Here is a 24,759-nt window from a genome sequence, read left to right on the forward strand (position 1 = left end):
ATAATTACTGATGATTCATACACCTAGATCAGGTAAGTATTACTGATGATTCATACACCTAGATCAGATAAGTATTACTGATGATTCATACACCTAGAACAGATAATCACTGATGATTCATACACCTAGATCAGATAAGTATTACTGATGATTCATACACCTACAACAGATAAGTATTACTGATGATTCATACACCTAGATCAGATAAGCATTACTGATGATTCATACACCTAGAACAGATAATTACTGATGATTCATACACTTAAATCTGAGAATTTTAACGGATTATTCATCAATCTAGATCAAGGAATCACTACCAATAATTCAAACACCCTGATCAGAGTATTATTTCTTATAATTCAGACCCTCAGCTCATATAAAATACAGGTAATTCCTATTCTTTGATCACATAATCAATACAGGCACCCCATACCCTACCCCCATAAAATTATCACTTATGCCTCCAAGTAATATTATCATTATGAGGATTAATAATCATAATAATAATAATAATAATAATAATAATTCATCTTTATGTACGTGTTAATATGGATTAAAATACTCAGATTCATGAATTATAACTAACTCAAACTCATCTAGAGTATAATTGCTACAAATATATTTATATATTATATATACTCTTATCAGGAAATTATACCAGCGTCGCTCACATTTGTTATATAAAAAAAATTGTGGAAAAAAAAAAAAAGATTCTATTCCCTATATAATGTAACATTACAGGTCGTTATGATGAAAAAAAATGTTTGCTTGATTATCACACCTATTTTGACAAATTCCCTTGGCACTCAAATGGTTAATGATAATCCATACTCTACTAGGCTAAACTCATACACCTATTACTGATGATTATTACTCTTCTAGACTAAGCTCATACACGTGTTACTAATAAATCATACTCTTCTATATACAACATATACTCCTATTACTGATAATACTCTTAGATACAAATCCTCCACCGATTAGTGATAATCCAAAAAGCCAAATCCAAAGATTTACTGATACTTCATACACAGCTCATATAAGGAATACTGATACTTCATACACAGATCATATAATGAATACTGATACTTTATACACAGCTCATATAAGGAATACTGATACTTCATACACAGATCATATAAATAATACTGATACTTCTACACAGATCATATAAATAATAGTGATACTTCTACACAGATCATATAAACAATACTGATACTTCATACACAGATCATATAAGGAATACTGATACTTCATACACAGATCATATAAATAATAGTGATACTTCTACACAGATCATATAAAGAATACCGATACTTCATACACAGATCATATAAACAATACTGATACTTCATACCACAGATCATATAAGGAATACTGATACTTCATACACAGCTCATATAAGGAATACTGATACTTCATACACAGCTCATATAAATAATACTGATACTTCATACACAGATCATATAAGGAATACTGATACTTCATACACAGATCATATAAGGAATACTGATACTTCATACACAGCTCATATAAATAATACTGATACTTCATACACAGCTCATATAAATAATACTGATACTTCTACACAGATCATATAAATAATACTGATACTTCATACACAGATCATATAAGGAATACTGATACTTCATACACAGATCATATAAATAATACTGATACTTCTACACAGATCATATAAACAATACTGATACTTCATACACAGATCATATAAGGAATACTGATACTTCATACACAGATCATATAAGGAATACTGATACTTCATACACAGCTCATATAAGGAATACTGATACTTCATACACAGCTCATATAAATAATACTGATACTTCTACACAGATCATATAAATAATACTGATACTTCATACACAGATCATATAAGGAATACTGATACTTCATACACAGATCATATAAATAATACTGATACTTCTACACAGATCATATAAACAATACTGATACTTCATACACAGATCATATAAGGAATACTGATACTTCATACACAGATCATATAAATAATAGTGATACTTCTACACAGCTCATATAAATAATAGTGATACTTCTACAAAGATCATATAAAGAATACCGATACTTCATACACAGATCATATAAACAATACTGATACTTCATACCACAGATCATATAAGGAATACTGATACTTCATACACAGCTCATATAAGGAATACTGATACTTCATACACAGATCATATAAGGAATACTGATACTTCATACACAGATCATATAAGGAATACTGATACTTCATACACAGATCATATAAGGAATACTGAAACTTCATACACAAATCATATAAGGAATACTGATACTTCTACACAGATCATATAAGGAATACTGATACTTCTACACAGATCATATAAGGAATACTGATACTTCATACACAGATCATATAAGGAATACTGATACGTCATACACAGCTCATATAAGGAAAACTGATACTTCATACACAGCTCATATAAACAATACTGATACTTCTACACAGATCATATAAGGAATACTGATACTTCTACACAGATCATATAAGGAAAACTGATACTTCTAAACAGATCATATAAACAATACCGATACTTCATACACAGATCATATAAGGAATACTGATACTTCATATACTCTTCTGAAATAATTTTATTACTGATAAATCTTGTCCCCTGGCTAAAAAATGATTGCTGATAATTTTTTTATATGAATTCACCTGAGAGGGAGAATTGGGCTGCAGTTTTGTGGGTTCATTTTTCCATTGTTTCAGTATATGCATAGGATACATTTTAACTACAAAACCATTTTCCGGAAGATTAAACTATATATATATATATATATATATATATATATATATATATATATATATATATATATATATATATATATATATATATATATATATATATATATATATATATATATATATATATATATATTAGTGTAATTGAATTGATAAATAGCCGCACCTGGAGTATTATATCCGCCACACTGTACACAGATGCAGTCATTTCTATCAACCACCCTGTGAAAATACAAACATGTTTCCTATTTATCGATGGCTCCTTAACGAATATTTATATATATTGATGTGATCGTACTGAGATTAGATTAACCGGGAAATTATGTTTAAATGCATTTGCCAGATCTCTCTTATTTATATGCCGTGTTTGTAAATTGAATATATCATTGTTTATAATATATATATATATATATATATATATATATATATATATATATATATATAATTAACTGTTACAATATATCACTGTAATTTTTGTTTTATTTCCCTTGTTGTAATTTTATTTCTAGATCATTATTAGCTGGTATACAAAATGTTATATTGTATTTCTATCCGTATATTATCGGCTATATCTGTTTGTACATATTATTGAGCAGATACCGCTACCCATTATATTTGTGTCTCTTTACATTAAGGATATTGCTGATTTATATTATGTGATTATATTAGGTCAGTGGTGATTATACAGCATATAACGGGTTTATTTTATAATAATAGTTCGTTATTTTGTTTCAATAAGAATTTGCTCTGTATGTTTCCGGTTGATTTTTATTTGTAAATTCATTTTGTCTGTTGTCGGGATCACAGACTCATAAATTCGGGTTTTCCTGTCTCTGCCTAATCGGATATTTACGGATATGTACCTTGTATCTATCTGTGGCTGGGTGCTATATGTGTATTATAGACTATTATATGTATGATATGTCTGGACTGATATTATAGAGCTAGAATATTATATATCCGTTAAATTATCTGTATTACACAGGATGGGTGGATGAGATTATATATATATATATATATATATATATATATATATATATATATATATATATATATATATATATATATATTGTATAGGATATATCTGTATTATACATCGCTGGTAGGAAATGATGTATCTGTACTAAACAGATGTTATATGTTTACCTATAGAGAAACAGATGTTATATGTATAATACAGTATTACACCTATAGAGATAATGGTGGGATATTAATAATTCCTATTATACATTTGCATATCTATCTATCTATCTATCTATCTATCTATGTTTGTGTGTGTGTGTGATACACAAAACACACTTGTTACTCGGCCCCCTCTCACCTGAGCTGCAGGTCCGGCTCCCATCCTCTGGGCCCGGGCTCCTGCCAACTGTCTGTACCCGGGCCCCCTGGTGGTCCCCCAGTAATAGCCCAGGCTGTGTGTAGAAGGTGGGGATCCCGCCGGCCCCCAGGAGCCCCAGGCCAGAACGGGCAGCTAGTAGATGGGCCCCTGGAGGCAGGGCATGCATGTGGCCCCTGGGTGGTGGGGAGGGCTCCTTGTTGAGTCCCAAAATCTCCTGGATGCCAAAACCAGTGGTCCTGGGAGGGGCGGGGGGCCCCTCTCTCCCGGTCATCCTGTCCCTGTCTGGTCCCAGAGCTGACTGCTCCCCGGGTCTCATCATCTGCTTATATCTCCTTCCAGACGCCTCCCCCTCCCACCGGCACACAGAGGGGCTTCTGCTGCACCGGGCCCCCTGCTCCAGGGCTACATCGGGCCCCCACCATCAGTGACACCTGGCTGTGCCCACTACACCGGCACAGATAGGGACTTCTGCTGCACCGGGCTCCCACCATCAGTGACACCTGTGCCCCCTCCACCGACACGGAGAGGGGCTTCTGCTGCACCGGGGCCCCTGCTCCAGCACACTGGGCTTCTATTGCACAGGTTTCCCTCCACCGGGACACTGAGGGGCTTCTCCTGTGCCTCTTCCCCCCCCCCTCCCCCCTCCACCAGCAACACCAGTGCCCCCTAGACCGGCACACAGATCGGTTTCTCCTCTGCCTCTTCTTCGACCACCAGTGACACCTGTGCCCCCTCCACTGGCACAGAAAGAGGCTTCTCCTGTGCCTCTGCCCCCTCCACCACCAGTGACACCTGTGCCCCCTCCACCAGCGCACAGAGGTGCTTCTCCTGTGCCTCTGTCTCCTTCACCAGTGACACCTGTGCCCCATATGCCAGCACAGAGAGGGGCTTCTCCAAACCTCGGCCCCCTCCACCGGCAGAGAAAGGGGCTACCTATAGAAACCACACACACATAGTTATTCCAGGTTATTTCATCCCCAGAGAAGGATTTTGGTTACTACTATACATCTGGTTCCCTCCGTGGAAAGAGTTAATACATACACACAGAAGGTCACAGAAGACCTCGGTTACTGCACGGAGTCAGCCGACATCTGGGGATACAGATCAGCGTTCACTACAAAGCTGACCACTACACAGAGAAGTGGTCACTATACATTGGGGTGCGTGCACTCTACATGTCTGTTATACAGATCAGTGGTCACTATAAAGTGGATGGCACTACACATATGGGCTACACAGATCAGTGGTCACTATACATGGAAGGTCACTACACAAGTGGTTCTGCAGATCAGTGGTCACTATACATTGGAGGGCACTACACATATTATTCAGATCAGCGGTCACTACATATTGGAGGGCATTACATACAAGGTTTAAACAGATCAGTGGTCATTATACAGTGGAGGGCACTACACACATGGGTTAAACAGATCAGTGGTCACCATACATTGGAGAGCAATGCACACATGGGTCACTGATCAGTGGTCGCTATGCATTGGAGGGCACTACACACATGGTTATACAGATAAGTGGTCACTATACATGGTAAGGTCACTACACAAGTGGTTATACAGATCAGTGGTCACTATACATTGGAGGGCTCTACACACATGGGTTATACAGATCAGTGGTCACTTTACATTGGAGGGCACTATATATGTCTGTTATACAGATCAGAAGTCACTTTACATTGGAGGGCACTATATATGTGTGTTATGCAGATCAGTGGTAACAATACATTGGAGGGCACTATGTGTGTGTTATACAGATAATTGGTCACTAGACATTGGAGGGCACTACACACGTGGATTATACAGATCTATGGTCACTATACATTAAAGATCCCCCCACACACACACAGACACTATAGAAATCAGTGGCCACTATACATTGACACATGTGGTTATACAGATCAGTGGTCGCTATACATTACAGGGCACTGTACACATGGGCTATAGCAATCAGTGGTCACTATACGTTTGGAGTGCACTATACAGATCAGTGGTCACTATACATTGGAGGGCACTACACACATAGGTTATACAGATCAGGGGTCACTATAAATTGGAGGGCACTACACACATAGGTTATACAGATCAGGGGTCACTATAAATTGGAGGGCACTACACACATAGGTTATACAGATCAGGGGTCACTATAAATTGGAGGGCACTACACACATAGGTTATACAGATCAGGGGTCACTATAAATTGAAGGGCATAACTCTCAGATTATAACGATTTGTGGTCGCTATACATTGGAAAGCACTACACACGTGGTTATACAGATCAGTGGTCAATATACTTGGAAGGTCACTACACACATGGGTTATACAGATCAATGTTCACTATATATATTGGAGAACATTGCACAAATGTTTTTTTTTTTTACTGATTAGTGGTCACTTTACATTGGAGGGCAATACACACATGGGTTATACAGATCAGTTGTCACCTTACATTGGAGGGCACTAGACATGAGAGTTATATAGATCAGTGATCACTATACATTGGAGGACAATATACACATGGGTTACATAGAGCAGTTGTCACCATACATTGGAGGGCAATACACACGTACAGATTTGTGGTCACTATACATTGAAGATCACCACACACACACACACACACACACACACACACACACACACACACACACACACACACACACACACACACACACACACACACACACACACACACACAAAACTCAAACTATAGAAATCAGTGGCCGCTATACATGGAAGGTCACTACACATGTGGGTTATAAAGATCAGTGGTCACTATATATTGTAGCTCCTAACTTCCATGGAGTATACCGATTTGGGGTCACTACATTGGAGGGCACTACACACGTGGTTATACGGATCATTAGTCACTATACATGGAAGGAGATTACACAAGTGGTTATACCAGTGGTTCCCAAACTGTGCGCCTAGGCTCCCTGGGGTGCCTCGGGACACTTGCAGGGGTGCCTCAGGGTTGGTCGTCCAGGACCAATTCAAATTATTTATGATCAATTAATTTTGTTCAAAACCAGTGCTGGTGGCTGCCAATCATAAAATATGTACAATCAGAACCAAATACTGTCCTTTACCACATAACTGAACCTAAGAAGCACATATAAACACAATCGACTTAATTTGATATATATATTTTGGGGCCTAGGGGTGCCGTGGAAAAATTCTGATACTCTAGGGTGCCGTGATTAGAAAAAGATTGGGAACCCCTGGGTTATACAGATCAGTGTTCACTATACATTGGAGGACACTATACACAAGGGTTAAACAGATCAGTGGTCAATATACATTTTAGGGCACTATACATGTGTGTTATACAGATCAGTGGTCACTAGACATGTGTGGGTTAAATAGATCAATGGTCACTATACATTGGTGGGCAATATAAACATGAGTTATACAAATCAGTGGTCAATATACATTGGAGGGCACTATAAATGTGTGTTATACAGATCAGTGGTCACTAGACATTTGTGGGTTAAACAGATCAGTGGTCACTATACATTGGTGGGCAATATAAACATGAGTTATACAAATCAGTGGTCAATATACATTGGAGGGCACTATAAATGTGTGTTATACAGATCAGTTGTCAATATACATTGGAGTGCACTGCAAATGTGGCTTATTCAGATCAGTGGTCAGTATATACATGGAAGGCCACTGCACACATGGGTTATACCGATTAGTGGTCACTATGCATTGAAGGTCACTGCACTCTTGGTTTATACAGATCATTGGCCACTGTACATTGGAGGAGGGTACTAAATACGTGGGTTATATTGATTAGTGGTCTTTACACATTGCAGGGAATTGCACACATGAGTTATACTGATCAGTGGTCACTGTACAATGGACTGTATTACATATAAGGGTTAAAATGACTAGTGGTCAGTCACTATACATTGGGGGGCTCTACACACATGGGTTATACAGATCAGTGGTCACTATACAATGCAGCGCGTCACTCACCACCACCCACACATGAATTATAGAGATTAGTGGCCACTATACATTGAAGGGCACTACAAAAGTGGTTATACAGATCAGTGGTCGCTATACATTACATATACACTGCACACATGAATTATACAGATCAATGGTCACTATACATGGGGGGGGGGCACAACTCACAAGAATTATACAGCTCAGTAGTCACTATGCATTGGAGAGCACAACACAGATTGGATATACACATCAGTGGTCACTATACATTGGAAAGTGATAAACATGTGGATCATACAGATCAGTGGTCGCCCCCATCAGAATAGTCTGCAACTGTTGGCCACAGGTAATAAACTCTCCCTCCCTACCTGGTGTAATGTGTAACGGGGCTCTAGCTGGCAAAACATGTAATAGGTGCTCTGTATGGAGTAACGTGTAACAAGGGCTCTGCCGGTGTAATGTGTGAAGGGGGCTCTACCAGGTGTAACAGGAGCTCTTCCTGGAGTAACATGTAATGGTGCTTTACCTGGCGTAACGTGTAATGGGAGCTCTACCTGGCATAACATGTAATGGGGGCTCTGTCTGGTGTAACATTTCATGGGGGCTCTACCTGGGATAATGTATAACGGGGCTCTGCCTGGCATAATGGTGGCTCTACGTGGTGTATCGTGTAATAGAGCTCTACCTGGTATAATGGGGCTATGCCACAAATAATATGTAACGGGGGCTCTGCTTTTCATAACATGAAATGGGGGCTCATCTTGGCATAACGTGTAACAGGGGCTTTGACTGGTGTAACTTATACTGGGGCTTTACCTGATGTAATGGGGGCTCTGCCTGGTGTAATGTGAAACAAGGGCTCTGCTTGGCATAATGTAAAATGGGGACCTCCTCGGCATAACATTAAATGGGGGCTCTACATGGTGTAAAGGGGGCTCTGACTGGTGTAACTTTTAAAGGGGGCTCTACCTGGCGTAATGTGTAACAGGGGCTTTAACTGGTGTAACTTATAACGGGGGCTCTTCTTTGATGTAACGGGGGCTCTGCCTGGTGTAATATGAAATGGGGGCTCTGTTCGGCATAATGTGAAATGGGGACTCTGCTTGGCAGAATGTAAATGGGGGCTCTGCCTGGTGTAAAAGGGGCTCTACCTGGTGTAACGTGTAACAGGGGTTCTGGCCTGGTGTAACTTATAACAGGGGCTCTACCTGATGTAACAGGGGCTCTGCCTGGTGTGACATGTAATGGGGGCTGTACCTGGTGTTGAGTAACAGGGGCTCTACCTGGTGTAACAGGGGCTCTATCTAGCGTAACATGTAATGGGGCTCTGACTAGCATAATGTGTAACAGGAGCTCTACCTGATGTAACAATGGTTCTGCCTGGTGTATTGTGTAATAACGGGGGCTCTACCTGGTGTTTTGGGGGCCCTGCCTGGTGTAACCTGTAATGGGGTCTCTACCTGGTGTAACGTGTAACTGGGGCTCTACCTGGTGTAACAGGGGCTCTGCATAGTGCAGTGTGTAACGGGGCTCTACCTGGCATATTGTGTAGACAGGAGCTACTTCCGGGATAACATGTAACAGGGTCTCTAAATAGTGTAATGGGGCTCTACCTGGTGTGTTGTGTAGAAGGAGCACTACCTAGTGTAATAGGGGGTACACCTGGCATATTGAGTATAAAGTGCTCTACCTAGCATAATAAGTAATGAGGCTCTACTTGGCGTAATGTATTAGTCTAATGTGTATAAATAACACCACTGTTTGGTGTAAGGTGAATAATGGATACTTCTTTGCTGTATAACATGAATTGGTACTAATTCTGTGACCACCAGGGCCGGTGTAACCTCTTGCAGCGCCCAAGGTGCCTGTCCTGTCCCCCGCCCCCCTCCTCTCTGACCCGGTCCCGGGGGGGGGGGGGGGGGGGGGTGCGCCTGCCGTCTACCTGCTCCATGGCAGAGGGCATGCGGCACTCTCCAGCTCCTCCTCCCCGCAGCGCGTCCAGACCAGGTCAGAGGCGTTTAAAGTGATCCACGGGGTGCGCGGATGTGGCACTCTCCGGCTTCTCCCTACACTCCTCCGTCCTCCCCACAGCATGTACAGACCAGGTTAGAGGCGCTTGCTTGATCCACGGGTGGCGCGGGTGCGGCACTGTTCAGCTTCTCCCTACACTCCCCCCCGCAGGATCGATGTCCAGGGAACAGGGGAACGCTCACCTCCCTCCTCAGGGGGTGCAGCGGCTGCCGCTTCCGTACGGTACTACAAAGTACCGCCCTCCAGAGGCCGGCGCCCTAGGCAAATGCCTAGAGCTGCCTAGTGGTGGCACCGGCCCTGGTGACCATGCCCTTTCCCATTTATTTTTGACAACTGCCTCTGGCATGCACTTTCTTATTTTGAATATGGGGTTGCAGATGCATCAATTCTCTTTCTGGCACAGGACACTAAAATGGCTCTTTGGTATCTCTCTCCCCCTCTCTCAGTCTCTCCCCTCCTCTCCCAGGCTATCGCCTTGACACCGTCCCTCCCTCTTGCTGACCTACTCTTTTTCTCTCTGACACACTCTCCCTTACACTTTCTTGCTCGTGCGTTGTATGAATGCCCAACAATCGGTATCCCGACAGTCAGTATACCAACATCGGAATCCCGACTGCTGGTGCTCCAACAGGTGGGTGAGCGCAAAGAAGCCCCTTGCGGGTTCACTGCGCTCGCCGCGCTGCGGGCTCGGTGGCTCCCTTTGCTTGCCACAGGTTCTATTCTTCCTCTATGGGGTTGTGGACTCCCACAAGGGAGAATAGTCAGTCAGTTTGGATCCCCCCTGTTGGAGCACCAGCAGTTGGGATTCCAATGTCGGTATACTGACTGTAGGGATCCCAATTCTCTCTCTTTCCCCTGACACCCTCTTTGTCTCTTACTCCCCTCACTCTCTCACTCCTGCTCCCCTAAGGAACACTATAATGACAGATTGTAAGCTTGCGAGCAGGGCCCTCATACCTTTGACTGTCTGTAAATACCCAGTTTGTTTTATTATTGTCTCCTATTTTAAAGCACAACAAAATATGCTGCACTATACAAGAATTTGGTAATAAATAAATAAATGGTGGCAGGCTCCTGTTACACATGCCAAGCAGAACCCTTCATACACAAGGTAGAGCCCCCTTATGCCAGTGAAAGCCCCCATTACATTTTCACCAGGCAGAACTCCCGTTACACCGCTAGAGCCCCCACTACACCAGGCAGAGCCCCCACTAAATGTTACAAATTATGTCAGGCAGAGCCCCCTTTACATGTTATACCAGGTAGAGCTCCCATAACACGGTATGCTAGGCTGACTTAACGTTACACCAAGCAGAGGCCCTGTTACATTTTACACCAAGCAAAGCCATTACACCAGGTAGAGCCCCGTTACACATTACACCACGCAGTGCTGCCAATACACATTACGGCAGACAGAGCCCCAGTTACATGTTACACCAGGTTACAGCCCTGTTACATGTTACAGTAGGTAGAGGTTCCCTTACACATAAAACAAGGCAGAGCTGCCATTTCACCAGGCAGAGCATTACACCAGGAAAAGCCTGTTAGTAGTAGTAGTAGTTTGTTTATTTATAAGGTGCCACAAAGTGTCCGCAGCGCCGTACATAGCAATCAAAAACAATTTACAAGGTAAAGTACAGGTTGTGATGATAAAATACAGCATAAAAAAGGTATAGCTGGTAGAACTAAAATCAGCATTAATTCTGAAGTAGGTGTCAAAATTGTCGAGGAGACTGAAGATGAAGTAGAGGAAGGGAAGAACAGGGCTGGAGCGCTGGTGAGGTAAAGAGGAAAGGTGAGTACGTGAGGAAGGAGGGCCCTACTCATAAGAGTTAACAGACTAAAAGGAGGTGGGTGGACAAACGAAAAACAATAGAATAAGTAGGAACGGATGGAGGGGTAGGGTAGGCAGCATAGGAGGAGCGAAAGAGGTTAGGAGGAGGAGGAGGAGGGATAGGCTAGTTGGAAGAAGTGGGTTTTGAGGGAGCGCTTGAAGGAGGTAAGGGAATCAGAAAGCCTGATGGGTGGCGGGAGGTTGTTCCAGTGCAGGGGGGCAGTACGAGAGAAGTCTAGGACACGAGAGTGGGAGGAGGTGATTAGGTGAGAGGTCAGTCGGCGGTCAGCGATGGAGCGAAGAGGATGGAAGGGAGTGTGGATAGAGATCAGTGAAGAGAGGTAAGGAGCGGTGGAGGAGGAGAGAGCATTGTAGGTGGTGGTGAGGAGTTTAAAGAGAACTCCAAAAGGAATGGGGAGCCAGTGAAGAGATAGACAGAGCGGGAGGCGGAGGTAGAGCGGCGAGTGAGAAAGATGAGCCTAGCAGCGTTTAGAGAGGGATTGGAGAGGTGGGTGAGAGGTAGCTGGAGAGAAGGATGTTGCAGTAGTCAAGGCGGGAGATGACAAGAGTGTGAATGAGAATTTTGGCCGCGTCAGTGGAGAGGAAGGGTCTGATGCGCGAGATGTTGCGGAGGTGAAAGCGGCAAGACCGTGAGAGAGCACGAATGTGGGGGGTGAAAGAGAGGGTTACACAATATGCCAGGCAGAGCCTGTTACACATTACGCTAGGTAGAGAGGGAGAGGTAGAGAGAGGAACAGAAAGGGAATGGGTATTACCTGTCACCAGCAGCTGGATTATGATGGGGGTAGCATGGCCAAGAAATGATCAATGACAGTGGGGTAGGAGGTAGGGAAATTAGACAATGATTTGAGCAATGCATATAACGAGGACACGTTCCTGTAATGAGGAGGATATAGGAGGATGAGAAGGGGGGGGGGGTTTGGTCGTGCGCGAGACCACATGTTGCTGAAAGTAACCAGGAGAAAGGGCTTGCTATGATTCTGGATTAGGCAAAGGAAGAGTGCTGGGGATTAATTAATGCAGATTGGCACCAATTGAGGGCAAATAGCTGTCTCTTGTTTATATAACAAGTAATTCCTTCTAATCAGCCATTATTAAAAATTATATTCATTTTTAATTAATTTGCAGACCATTGGTGGCAAATCTGGACATCTGGTCACCTAATTGAAGAGATCTAAATTATGTAAATTAGAAGGGGGGTTTGCGGATGGTGATTATCAGATGGGATAAGGGAAACAGAATGAATTAGGGTCAGAACAGACAGAACAAGTCATTGAGCCTGTCACAGTGTGTAATCAGGCAGGTGATCTGAGCGATCAGCGCTGGGGGCGGAGCCAGGGGACCCGATTATTTATGCAGATCTGTCCTGGCAATTACTTACCAGATTCTCTAACGCACACCTTTCACATGTATTCCAACCTCGATGAGCAGAAGGGACATTAATAAATCATATAATATAATCATATCTTTACGACCCCCCCCCCCCCAACATTTTCTATAATGAAAGTAAAAAAATCCACATAGTAGAACTTTGTAAATATACAATATCACACATACATCCCCCCATTCACTACACACACATAATATATTTTAAATAGGTGCTGGGACATGGAGCATAGCTCTGCAGCCAGACAACCCTGAAGCCCTGCACTCCACATTCTCATTAGCCCACGGCCAGTCAGTCAACGAAAATGGATGATAGGTAAAACTATCAATGGTCATCCATCACATAGTTTGTTGCTATCGATGGTTGGTTGCAGTATCGCCATCGATGGCTATCCCTAGAAGTGAGCAGGAAGGGGAGATTTTACAGGTAATTATGGTGCATATGTGGGGCGGAGCATGATACGCTTGCGTCATTCAACCCCGCCCTCTACCCACAGTCTGGCTACGTTAGCAGCAGCAATGCTTAAAATGCTGGGAAAAGGTGCGCTGCGACGCAGCTGGCCCCAGGTCCCTTCGAGCTCCTCGAACAGGCCGGACCCAGGTAAAGAGTACCCACTTCCCCCTCCTCCCTGCAACACAGGCTAGCACAGGGTGCACTACTGGCCTGTTGCAGTGCTCCCCTTCCTAGAACCATTACTCCAGCTGATAAGTGTGACATCATGGCATTAAAAGGGGGAGGGGCTGACCAGTTAAGCTGGGTACATACTAGACTATATACTCCATGAGCAATATTGACACCTTTATCCCTTAAACTCCCGGCGAAAGATATATATATATATATATATATATATATATATATATATATATATATATATATATATATATGCACTAGCAAATGGGTCTTCAAACGGTGGCCCTCCAGATGTTGTGAAACTACATGTTCCAACATGCATTGCCACATTTTTTACTTTAAGAGCATGCCAAAACTGTCAGGGCATGCTGGGACATGTAGTTCCACAACATCTGGAGGGCCACAGTTTGAAGACCCATGCACTAGCATATAGACTGAACGATATAGTTAATGACATCATCAGGTCCGTACATGCAGTCAATGTAAAAATATAACTAAAAAAAGCCAGAATTTTACGGATTTCTAATGGACACATGAAATAATTATTGTTGCCCGTGTTTGCAGCGTTTGGCTGCACCATGTATAGAACGGGAGTGCCTCGCCGCTGACGTTACCCGTGGACCGACATTGCGACGCATCCCAACCTCTGCACATACATGAAGACCTACGGCCGGTGATCTCTCCAGCCTCGATTCCTCATCAATGACCATTAAAAACTCCTCATAATCTATATGCATATTAAAATGAGATCTGTGTGATTTCCAAGTGTAAGAAGGATTTAATGAGGGCACATTAGAAGATTTATGTAGATTGTCCTCGATCATAGTGCAGATTAAAGACAACAGCTGCTGTTTAGAAAGCCCTGCCGGTTAGTGCACTGCGGACAGGAATGGAGGGGGATTCTGTCTAAGCCCCCCGCGTACATCAACAGGGTTTAATATGAGCGGCCCAAATCTGGGAGGTGATTAACATGAGATTCAATTAATAGAAAGATACATGTTAAACCGCTGTAACACCCATCACCACCTAACCGCACAGTTATAATGTAATATGATTGTTCATATGTGTTATGTCACACTACAAACCAGGAGCAGCAGGACTTTAACCTACAATATCACGCTGGAGGCTCAGGGGTTTCCAGCAGATGAGTCGGACCCTCAGAACTGTAATGGCAAAGCTCTCCTAGCCAAAGACTTTCTCCGAGCCGACTTGTTTAAAATACAGCCCCAGCTAAGAATCAGGGGGCTTATTCTTAAGGCCCCCCCCCCATACACTACAGCAACTTCTCCAGACCGATTCCCCTTGAACTACCCAGGATTTCAACGCATCAGGCCGAGAAATCAAAAGAAAATTTCCAAATCGAAAGGTTGCCACCCAATCGTTGCCCAATTCCTGGACGGTGTGGCCTGCTGAAAGACGGCTCCGCCTAAGAGAGCTTGGGAACTCCATTTGTGTGCTTAAATTTGATTTGGCGCAGTTAGTGATTTCATTTTGCGCATTATCGTGAAACCTGAAAGATCTGTCCAAATTGCAACCTGCGTCTGGCTAAGAACCAGCCCCACATAAACCATACTGATGTCAGTTACTTACATCTATACGGGGAGTTTGGTTCTGTAATTGTGGGAAACTGCTCTTACAGGTCAGTTGAGTGTCTCATAAATGTAACTCCATATTCCCTAAAGGAGCTAGTATCACTGATGGACTTCAGGGTACCTAGTTGACCGCCAGCCAAAGACTTTTTTGGGATTACTTGGTCAGTTGTCTGCCATGTTGGGCCAGAATTGCTGGTCGTTCCAGAGAATAAAATCCCATGGTCATTGGTTGTGCAAGGACAAATGTCATTATGCCCCATTGTCTGCTTGGAGCCACCCTTCTCCGGGTACCTTCTACCACCACCGGCAGACTCTCAGATAGGCAGATATCTAAAAAGTTGCTGGTGGATATCTAAATACTACTCTGCTGAAGCTTCATCCATATGGGAACCAGACTGAGCACGAAAGACCTTTATGCTTGGTCAATAGTGACGAGTGTTGAATTAGTTAGCCTGCCCAGAAAATGGTCTCACACCATTTGACATGGTGGCTCACACGTAAGCCAATAGGTCTATCTATATGGGCAAATAAGCTATGTATCACTCAATCCTGGGAGTGTATCATCCAGTAACCAATAGTTAAATCAACCAAGTAACCAGAAATAACCTAAAAACATTATGACAGCTAAATGCTGGCCAACACATGGCAACTTATTGTGTACCCAGGAACCCAACCAATTTACCAGAACTGATCTAGGACATACACTACTGTTCAAAAGTTTGGGGCACCGAGACAATTTTGTGTTTTACATGAAAACTGACATATTTATCAAATAAATTGCAAAATTAATAGAACATACAATCAAGACATTGTCAAGATTAGAAAAATGATTTTTATTTGAAATCATAATTTTGTCCTTCAAACTTGGTGTTAGGTAGAACTGGGTGTGTGAACCCGGTTGCCGTGACTCTATGGTCCTGCTGGCATCCTGCAGGCTAAGGCTTCGCCAATAACAGCCGCGGTCGTCGGAGCTGGTTATGCTGGCTCCGCCCCCAATGCCGCCTGGTCTTTAGTGTGACAAGGTGGCCCACAGGAGATAGAACACACGGCAAAAAGGGCGAGCTGGCGATCAGACCCAGTCTACCAAGATGCAGGGAAGAATAACCCCACGGGTGCCACAATGCACTAAGGTGGTAAATACAAAATATAACTCCAGACTCCTGCACAGGGAAGGAATGACCCCTAGAAGGTAAACCTGACCCCTAGTGTGAGCTGCTGCAACAATGCAGAGATGGTACCATATAATATAATAAAAGAAGCAGCTGCAGGGGAAGCCCCTGACTTATCTGTAATGATGGTAAAACTGCAGACAGATCTCAGGGGACTGCAGCGCAGGCAGGCAGGACTGCTGACTGTGACCAGGAACACAGATAGTGTAGCACAATTCAGACCTGGGGCTCAGGACGCTCAGCAGGAGGTCTATGCTGGAGTTCACTGGACTGTAGCAGGATACAAACAAGGCTAAGACGAGGCTAGCAAGAACTCTCCTAGGAAACAGGAGCTCAGACCAACAGACTAGCACACAGGACTGAGAACTGGGAATTATAACTGGCAAAGTGGTGCTGGCCAGAATGCCTTATCAAGGGCTCAGGTAATCAACACACCTGTGGCATCCAGCCCAGCAAGGATAACGAGTACACACTTTAGCATAAATTATATCACAGGAGACTGGACTGAAATGGCACAGACTCACCACCGGAGGCCACCAGAGAGTCAATTACACATAACAGACAAGACAGATATGAGCCATTAATAATGGCTTCTAAAACTTTGCTTTCGTCAAAAAATGCTCCTTTTGCAGCAATTCCAGACCTTTGGCATTCTAGTTGTTAATCTGTAGAGTTAATCTAAAGAAATTTCACCCCACGCTTCCTGAAGCTCCTCCCACAAGTTGTGCGTACCATATGGTCAGGCTGCTCCCACAAAAAGCTCAATGGGGTTGAGATCTGGTGACTGTGCTGGCCACTCCATTACAGACAGAATACCAGCTGCCTGCTTCTTCCCTAAATAGTTCTTGCATAATTTGGAGATGTGTTTTGGGTCATTGGGCCTCCTTATTCTAGTTCACTCTTAGAGGAAAATTCCTTCTCAAAAATGGACAAAACCATGTGCACTGCAGGGGGGGGGGGGGGGGGGGGGGGGTGCCGGGGCAGATATAACATGTGCAGAGAGAGTTCGATTTGGGTGGGGTTTTTATTCAAAGTGAGATCTATGTTGCAGTGTAAAAATGAAGCAGTCAGTACCCAAATCTAATTCTATCTGCACCTGTTACATCTGCCCCCCTTTAGTGCACATGGTTTTGTCCATCTGAGAAGGAATTTGTCTCTGAGTGAACTAGAATCATGCCCATTGTCCTGTTGGAGGAGGAAATTGGCTCCAATGAAGTGTTGTCCAAAGGGTATGATGGCATTGCAGAATGGAGTGATAGACTCACATCTTTAAAATCCCTTTTACCTTGCACAAATCTCCCACTTTACCAGCACCAAAAAACAGCCCCAGACCCAGGGCCGGGTCTAATCTGGTCTTTTGAGGCTCACCAATGGTTTACATCTTGTGGTGAACCCTCTACATTCACTCTTGTGAAGTCTTCTCTTGATTGTTGACTTTGAGACATTATACACCTACCTCCTGGGGAGTGTTCTTGATCTGGCCAACTGTTGTGAAGGGGTTTTTCTTCCCCAGGGATGTAATTCTTCTGTCATCCACCACAGTTGTTTTCCGTGGTCTTCCGGGTCTTTTGGTGTTGCTGAGCTATCTGGTGTGTTCTTTCATTTTAAGACTGTCCCAAACAGTAGATTTGGCCACACCTAATGTTTTTGCTATTTCTCTGATGGGTTTGTCTTGATTTTTCAGTCTAATGATGGCTTGCTTCACTGATAGTACAGATGGTGTAATGGTTAGCATTACTGCCTCACAGCGCTGAGGTCATGGGTTCGATTCCCACCTTGTCCCTAACTGTGCGGAGTTTGTATTTTCTCCCCGTACTTGTGTGGGTTTCCTCTGGGTACTCCAGTTTCCTCCCACAATCCGAAAATATACTGGTAGGTTAATTGACTGCCAACTAAAATTAACCCTAGGAATGTGTGCGTATACATGTGGTAGGGAATATAGATTGTAAGCTCCACCGGGGCAGGGACTGATGTTATTGTTAAAATATTCTCTCTGTAAAGCGCTGCAGATTATGTATGCGGTCAATTTGCCGGCGGTCGGGATCCCGGCGTTCAGAATCCCGACACTGGAATCCCGAAACTTTCTCCCTCCGTGGGTGTCCACGACACCCATAGAGGGGGAATAAAATAGCGTGCCGAGCGTAGCGAGGCACCGGGCCCGCTGCGTGGCGAGCCCGCAAGGGGGGGCGATCCACATCCCCCCCATGTCGGGATTTCGGCTGTCGGGATTCCGACCGCCGGGATTCCAAACGCCGGCATTACGTATCGGATCAATGTATGCGGATTATGTATAAGAAACTGTTAATAAATAAAATAAATAAATAGTGACAGCTCTTTGGATCTCATCATGAGAGTTGACAGCAACAGATTCCAAATGCAAATGTCTTGTTTAGTTCATTTCAAATGCATTGTCGTGGTGTATAGAGCCCAAAATATGAAAGTGTTTTGATGTCCCAATATTTATGGACCTGAATGTATTTCTCAAACTAGAGACTGAAATGTAGTCTGCTTGCTTAGTTGTGCACCGGGGACTCCCACTTCTCTTTCTACTCTGGTTAAAGCCTGTTTGTGCTTTTTTCTGAAGGGAGTATTACACACCATTGTAGGAAATGTTCAGTTTCTTGGAAATTTCAAGAAAAACAAGAATAGACTGTCAACTTCCATGCACCTCCAAACTATTTGAAAGACTTGCCTACACTCGCCTCACACGCTTTCTTAACTCGCACAACTTACTGGACCCACTTTAGTCAGTCTTTCGTGCCCAACACTCCACAGAGACAGCACTGACTAAAGTTGTGAATGATCTGGTCACTGCTAAGTCTAAAGGCCATTATTCACAACTAATTCTTCTAGATCGCTCTGCTGCTTTTGACACTGTTGACCACACACTTTTCATACAAACACTACAATCCCTAGGTCTTAAAGACACAGCCCTCTCTTGGTTCTCATCCTACCTATCTAACTGTTCCTTTAGTGTTCGTTTCTCTGATTCTACCTCCTCTTCGCTACCTCTTTCAGTTGGAGTACCTCAGGGTTCAGTTTTAGGTCCTCTGCTTATCTCAATCTATACCTCATCTCTTGGCAAACTAATCAGCTCCTTTGAATTTCAGTATCATCTGTATGTGGATGATACTCAGCTCTACCTATCCTCCCCGGACCTGTCCCTATCTGTATTGAGCAGTGTCTCTGAATGCCTTCCTGCTGTTTCATCCTAGATGTCATCACGCCACCTCAAATTTAATATCTAAAAAACAGAATTAAATTATATTTCCGCCAATAAATAGTAGTTACCAACCTGATATATCTATTGCTGTTGAGAAGATGACAATCACTCCTACCTCTCAAGCTCGCTGCCTAGGTGTTATTCTTGACTCTGAACTTTCCTTTGTACCACACATTCAATCTGTCTCAAAATCATGCCAGATGCACCTAAAAAAAAACATATTTAAAATTCGCCCTTACCTTACACAAGACAATGCAAAAACTCTAATCCATGCTCTCATTATCTCACACATTGATTATTGCAATAGTCTCTTTATTGGCCTTCCCCAATACAGACTCTCACCATTACAGTCCATCATGAATGCAGCTGCGAGGCTAATCTTCCTAGCCAGGCGTTCATCGTCTGAAAAGCTACTCTGTCAGTCACTTCATTGGTTATCTGTATTCTACCATACTCAATACAAAATTATTTTATTTACACTCAAAGCCATAAACCAAACTACACCAACATACATATCTTCTCTTATCTCAAAATATCATCCAATACTACCTCTACGCTCCTCCCAAGATCTGCATCTCTCATCCACACTCCTTACTCTCTCCCATTCCCACTTTCTTCGGGCTGCACCCACTCTGTGGAATGCCCTCCCAAGCACAATAAGACGCTCCTCCAGTCTCCAAACCTATAAGCGTTCCCTAAAAACTCATCTCTTCAAGCAAGCTTATCAAATTCCTACATTCACAAAACCTTGCATTCTGGTGGAATCGATGCAATAAAGAATACAGTATCTATCTTTATGTATCAATACCTATTTCCCTATAGATTGTAAGCTTGCGAGCAGGGCCCTCTTACCTTTTGACTGTCTGTAAATACCCTGTTTGTTGTATCACTGTCTCCTTTGTAAAGCGCAACGGAATATGCTGCGCTATATAAGAAACTGTTAATAAATAAATAAAGTTTCACATGAAAGTTCTCTTTTTCTGGCCATTTTGAGAGTATAATTCAACCCATAAATGTGATGCTCCAGATACTCAACTAGCTCAAAAGGAAGGCCATTTGTATAACTTCTCTAAAAAGCAAACCCATTTTCAGCTGTGCTAACATAATTGCACAACAGTTTTCTAATCATCCATTAGTCTAATACGATTAGCAAACACAATGTACCATTAGAACACAGGGGTGATGGTTGCTGGAAATGGGCCTCAATAAACCTTTGCAAATATTCCTTTAAAAAGCAGACTTTTGCAGCTAGTATAGGCCCTTATTCTGGTTGGTGCGGCCGGAGCCGCATATGCGGCTCCGACCGTGCAGGCGAATCCCCGCCTTCCATACGGATCGCCACGGCCGTCCGTACGCGGACATGTGGCGGTCCGCATGAAAATGGCGGGGGATACGCCTCCACCATCTTGGAGCAGCCCCCTGCATTCGATGGTCGCCGACCATCGAAGGCAGGGCCGCACGCTCCACCAGCTCCCGCACCCATAGACCTCACGGACACTTGTCCGTGTGAAAGCATGTATGGGGGCGGGCAGCTGACATCCGGCGATGTCAGATGCCCGCCCCCAACACATGCGTCACAGCCTCATTACCATGCGTACGCCCCGCGTTTGCATGGGAACGCCCATGAAACGCGGGGCGTATGCATAGGGAAATGAGGCTAAGTAGCCCCTCACGCCCCTATCCACCCCCTTTGCGGCGGTAAAAAAAAATGTGCGGCGATTTCGCCTGCACATGCGCAGAGTGCCCTCTGCACATGCGCAGAGCGAAAACATCGGCGGAACGGCCGCAAGCGGCCGTTACCGCTTAGATCAGAATAAGGGCCATAGTCATTTACCACAGTAACAATGTAGATTATTTCTGATTCATTTCATGTCATCTTCATTGGAAAAAAAAACCAATATACAAAATGCCAGGTAACTGTATGAGACTCTGGTGCTGTACATTTAAAGTTTGGCTCCAAATAACTTTATCACTGGCTATATTGTGTAAATTGCATTAATGCAATTATTCTGACTGAATATCTGATCTAGTTAAGTCAGCAGTACTCAATCATGATATTTACAAAACCGGGACTGTTATGGTGTGTACACACGGTGCGATATGGCTTCCGATGTTGCCGATATAGTGCACATCCAAAGCCATATCGCATGCCGATTGTGTACTTTTCAGGGCTTGCGAGCCCGAAGCGATGCAGATGCGCGCTCCCGAGTGAGCGCAAATCGGCAGCGACATAGTGAGGGCAGGCAAGACTATATAGTGCAGATCTATATGGGGCTGCAGGGCTGATGCGCAGTGACCCGGAAGTCCGCCGTATAGAGGAGGGTGGGGGGTGTGGCCTCTGATGTATGTACGGTAGGGGGAAGCTGTTGCTGTGCCGCAGCACCCTCCCATCTGTGCCTTTGCCCGGCACCTGATGACAAGAACTGTCCTTTCCTCTTTTCTCCTTCATGCCGTGCGATCGAGTCCCGATGCGATCAGATCGCATCGGGACTCGCATCGCACGGCATGTCGACCGTGTGTACACACCTTTAGGGTATCTTAAGGACCGAGTTGGAGAAGTACTAATCTGCAGCATTCATACGGTGAAGATAATTATGTCCCCTTGCATGCTTATCACATTGCATTTTTTCATATAAGAAGGGAGGAGCACAGTATATAAAAATGTAAATTACTTTAGTTCCATGTACTGTAAAGCTACTCATGCAATGTGCCATTTGTTTGTACAGGATGCGGTTAACATCCCGGTGGTCAGGATCCCGGGAACCCAACTGCCCTAGGAGAACCGATACCGTAACTCTGATTAGATCAGAATGCCAACGCCATAATATAGCCAACCGGCATCCTGATCGGTAAGTAGACTGGGATAGCTAGTGTGTACCAAGTATCCCATTTGTACTGTATGCATGTGTTAAAAGGGTGCCATGGTCAATGTTGGTACAACGATAGCAGTCAAAGACAAAACCTTGGCTCATTTTTTTAATGTTGGGTGGGAAAGTATTACCTAGTGCAGGATAAGTATTACACGGTAAGAGCACAGACATGGGACTATTTGTGCACAAAGTTTGTAGGGGTGGATACAACGGCCCAGAAATCATCCCACTTCCATGTTCTCCATTACACATCCGTTATGAAGTGGAGAATAAAAAGATCCGGCAGCTGGAACTCATCATCACTTTGCTGCTGGGACATAGATTTAGAAACATCTTACGGGGTTCTCATTCTTCCTATGTGAACAAAATGTTTTCTCCACTGAAAAGAATTCCGGGGTTCTAAGTGGAGGAACACAGTATACAGCGCGGCACCCAGGTGATATGACGGTGTTCGAGGTAAAGATTCCGGGTCAATAACTTTGTGTCGAGTTTATTTCACGTGAAAAAAAAAAAAAAAAGTTCTTCAAAAACCAATCTTAAGTTTTCTGCGGTGCCCACGGGTGTCCACGTGGGCTGGCCGCCCTGCCAGACGCTATTTTTTGGCTTTCTCCAGGATATTTAGGAACTTGCCACGAGTCATCTCTCGCGCTGCAAAAGAAGAGAGGAAGGGTAAATAGTAATGGGACAGGTGTGCGAGGAGTGAGAATGGTTTCTGGTCACATGGTACCTGTGTCACGTGAAAGGTCAGTTTGGTGCGTTTGAATTTAAAGTTATTACTTCTTAGTTACACAATTCAAATATTAAATCCAAGCAAAAGGTCGACATGTAATGGTTGACACATGAAAATATTGGCAGGAGTTTTTCATTTTTTTGGGGGACTTTTGCATACTTTATCATGGACTACGACTGAAACACGGCGGGTGAAGGAAGGCACGCAAGAAGATCTGGTATATTGATTGGGGGTGTACGTGCTCAGGTGTCGACAGACACTCAAAATGTAAAAACTCATGTTGACGTTTTGTTGTGTCGACCTAGTGCATGTCGACATGAGACTCCTGTCAACCTTCCCATTGTTAACCTAATGCTTGTGTCAACCATCCGACCCTGTTGACCTTAGCCATGTCAGCCTTATTCATGTTTCGACCCTATGACCCCTACCACCATCCAGGAAGTTTGCATGTACAGTATTTTTGATTTTTTTCCCCAGCGGTGCAATTCTTCCTAGAACTAGGGTTCGGTTTTTCACGAAGTTCTCAAATACAGAACTGTTCACTAGTCACTATATGGTCACAAATATATATATTTATATATCCATTTACTCCCCACCTATCTGCCTATCTATATCTGAGTGGGTCCCAGGTTGATGGTGGAACCTGTGAGAGTGGGGGAGCAGAATTAGACAGAGGGAGGACACAGACTTCACTACGAGCCTGAAACATGGTTCGATCTACTACAAGGTTAAATGACTAAAAGAACATTAAAGGTGCTGGGTTGTATCACTTTGCACATATATATTATAATTTGTAGGTTGGTCCCTACTATCTCAGGGGAGGCACCAGATGACACAAAAGGTTTTTCTTATTCTCATGGAGGGGATTTCATGGGGAAAAAGCCTGAAGGACACGGTTTCAGTGGTATAGGAGTTTATGTAAAAAAATTACTTGACTTCATGTATACTAGTTAGCCTATCCTGTAATAGGAGGATGACTCTGGAAGTGGTGTTATTGGAGCCCCACTCTGTGCCATGGTTACGTGTGAAACCACAATATGCTGAGGATGGTGCTAGTTACATGTATGGCAACACTAATCTACAATAGGTGACATGGAGAAAGACTTCCCTCTTAAACCATGGTATGTCTCTTCTCATTCATTATAAATGCACCAGTGGT

The 24,759-nt window shown here is 43.5% G+C and overlaps 2 protein-coding genes across 4 annotated transcripts in view; both read right to left on the reverse strand.

Annotated features, from left to right (window-relative positions):
• The window catches only part of VSX2 (visual system homeobox 2), a 50,094-nt gene extending 45,675 nt beyond the window's left edge, over positions 1-4,419 (reverse strand). For both annotated transcript variants that reach the window (XM_083167402.1, XM_083167401.1), the window contains exon 1: positions 4,128-4,419. In XM_083167402.1, the coding sequence (XP_083023528.1) occupies positions 4,128-4,419 (292 nt within the window). The remainder of the gene's footprint in view (positions 1-4,127) is intronic.
• Positions 4,420-22,962: 18,543 nt separating this feature from the next.
• The window catches only part of LIN52 (lin-52 DREAM MuvB core complex component), a 29,386-nt gene continuing 27,589 nt past the window's right edge, over positions 22,963-24,759 (reverse strand). For both annotated transcript variants that reach the window (XM_083166647.1, XM_083166648.1), the window contains exon 6: positions 22,963-23,518. In XM_083166647.1, coding sequence (XP_083022773.1) covers positions 23,463-23,518 — 56 coding nt within the window. In that variant the 3' untranslated portion in view covers positions 22,963-23,462. The remainder of the gene's footprint in view (positions 23,519-24,759) is intronic.

Source organism: Crinia signifera, chromosome 12 (assembly GCF_055691185.1).
Source record: "Crinia signifera chromosome 12, ASM5569118v1, whole genome shotgun sequence".
NCBI classification, from domain to species: Eukaryota; Metazoa; Chordata; class Amphibia; order Anura; family Myobatrachidae; genus Crinia; species Crinia signifera.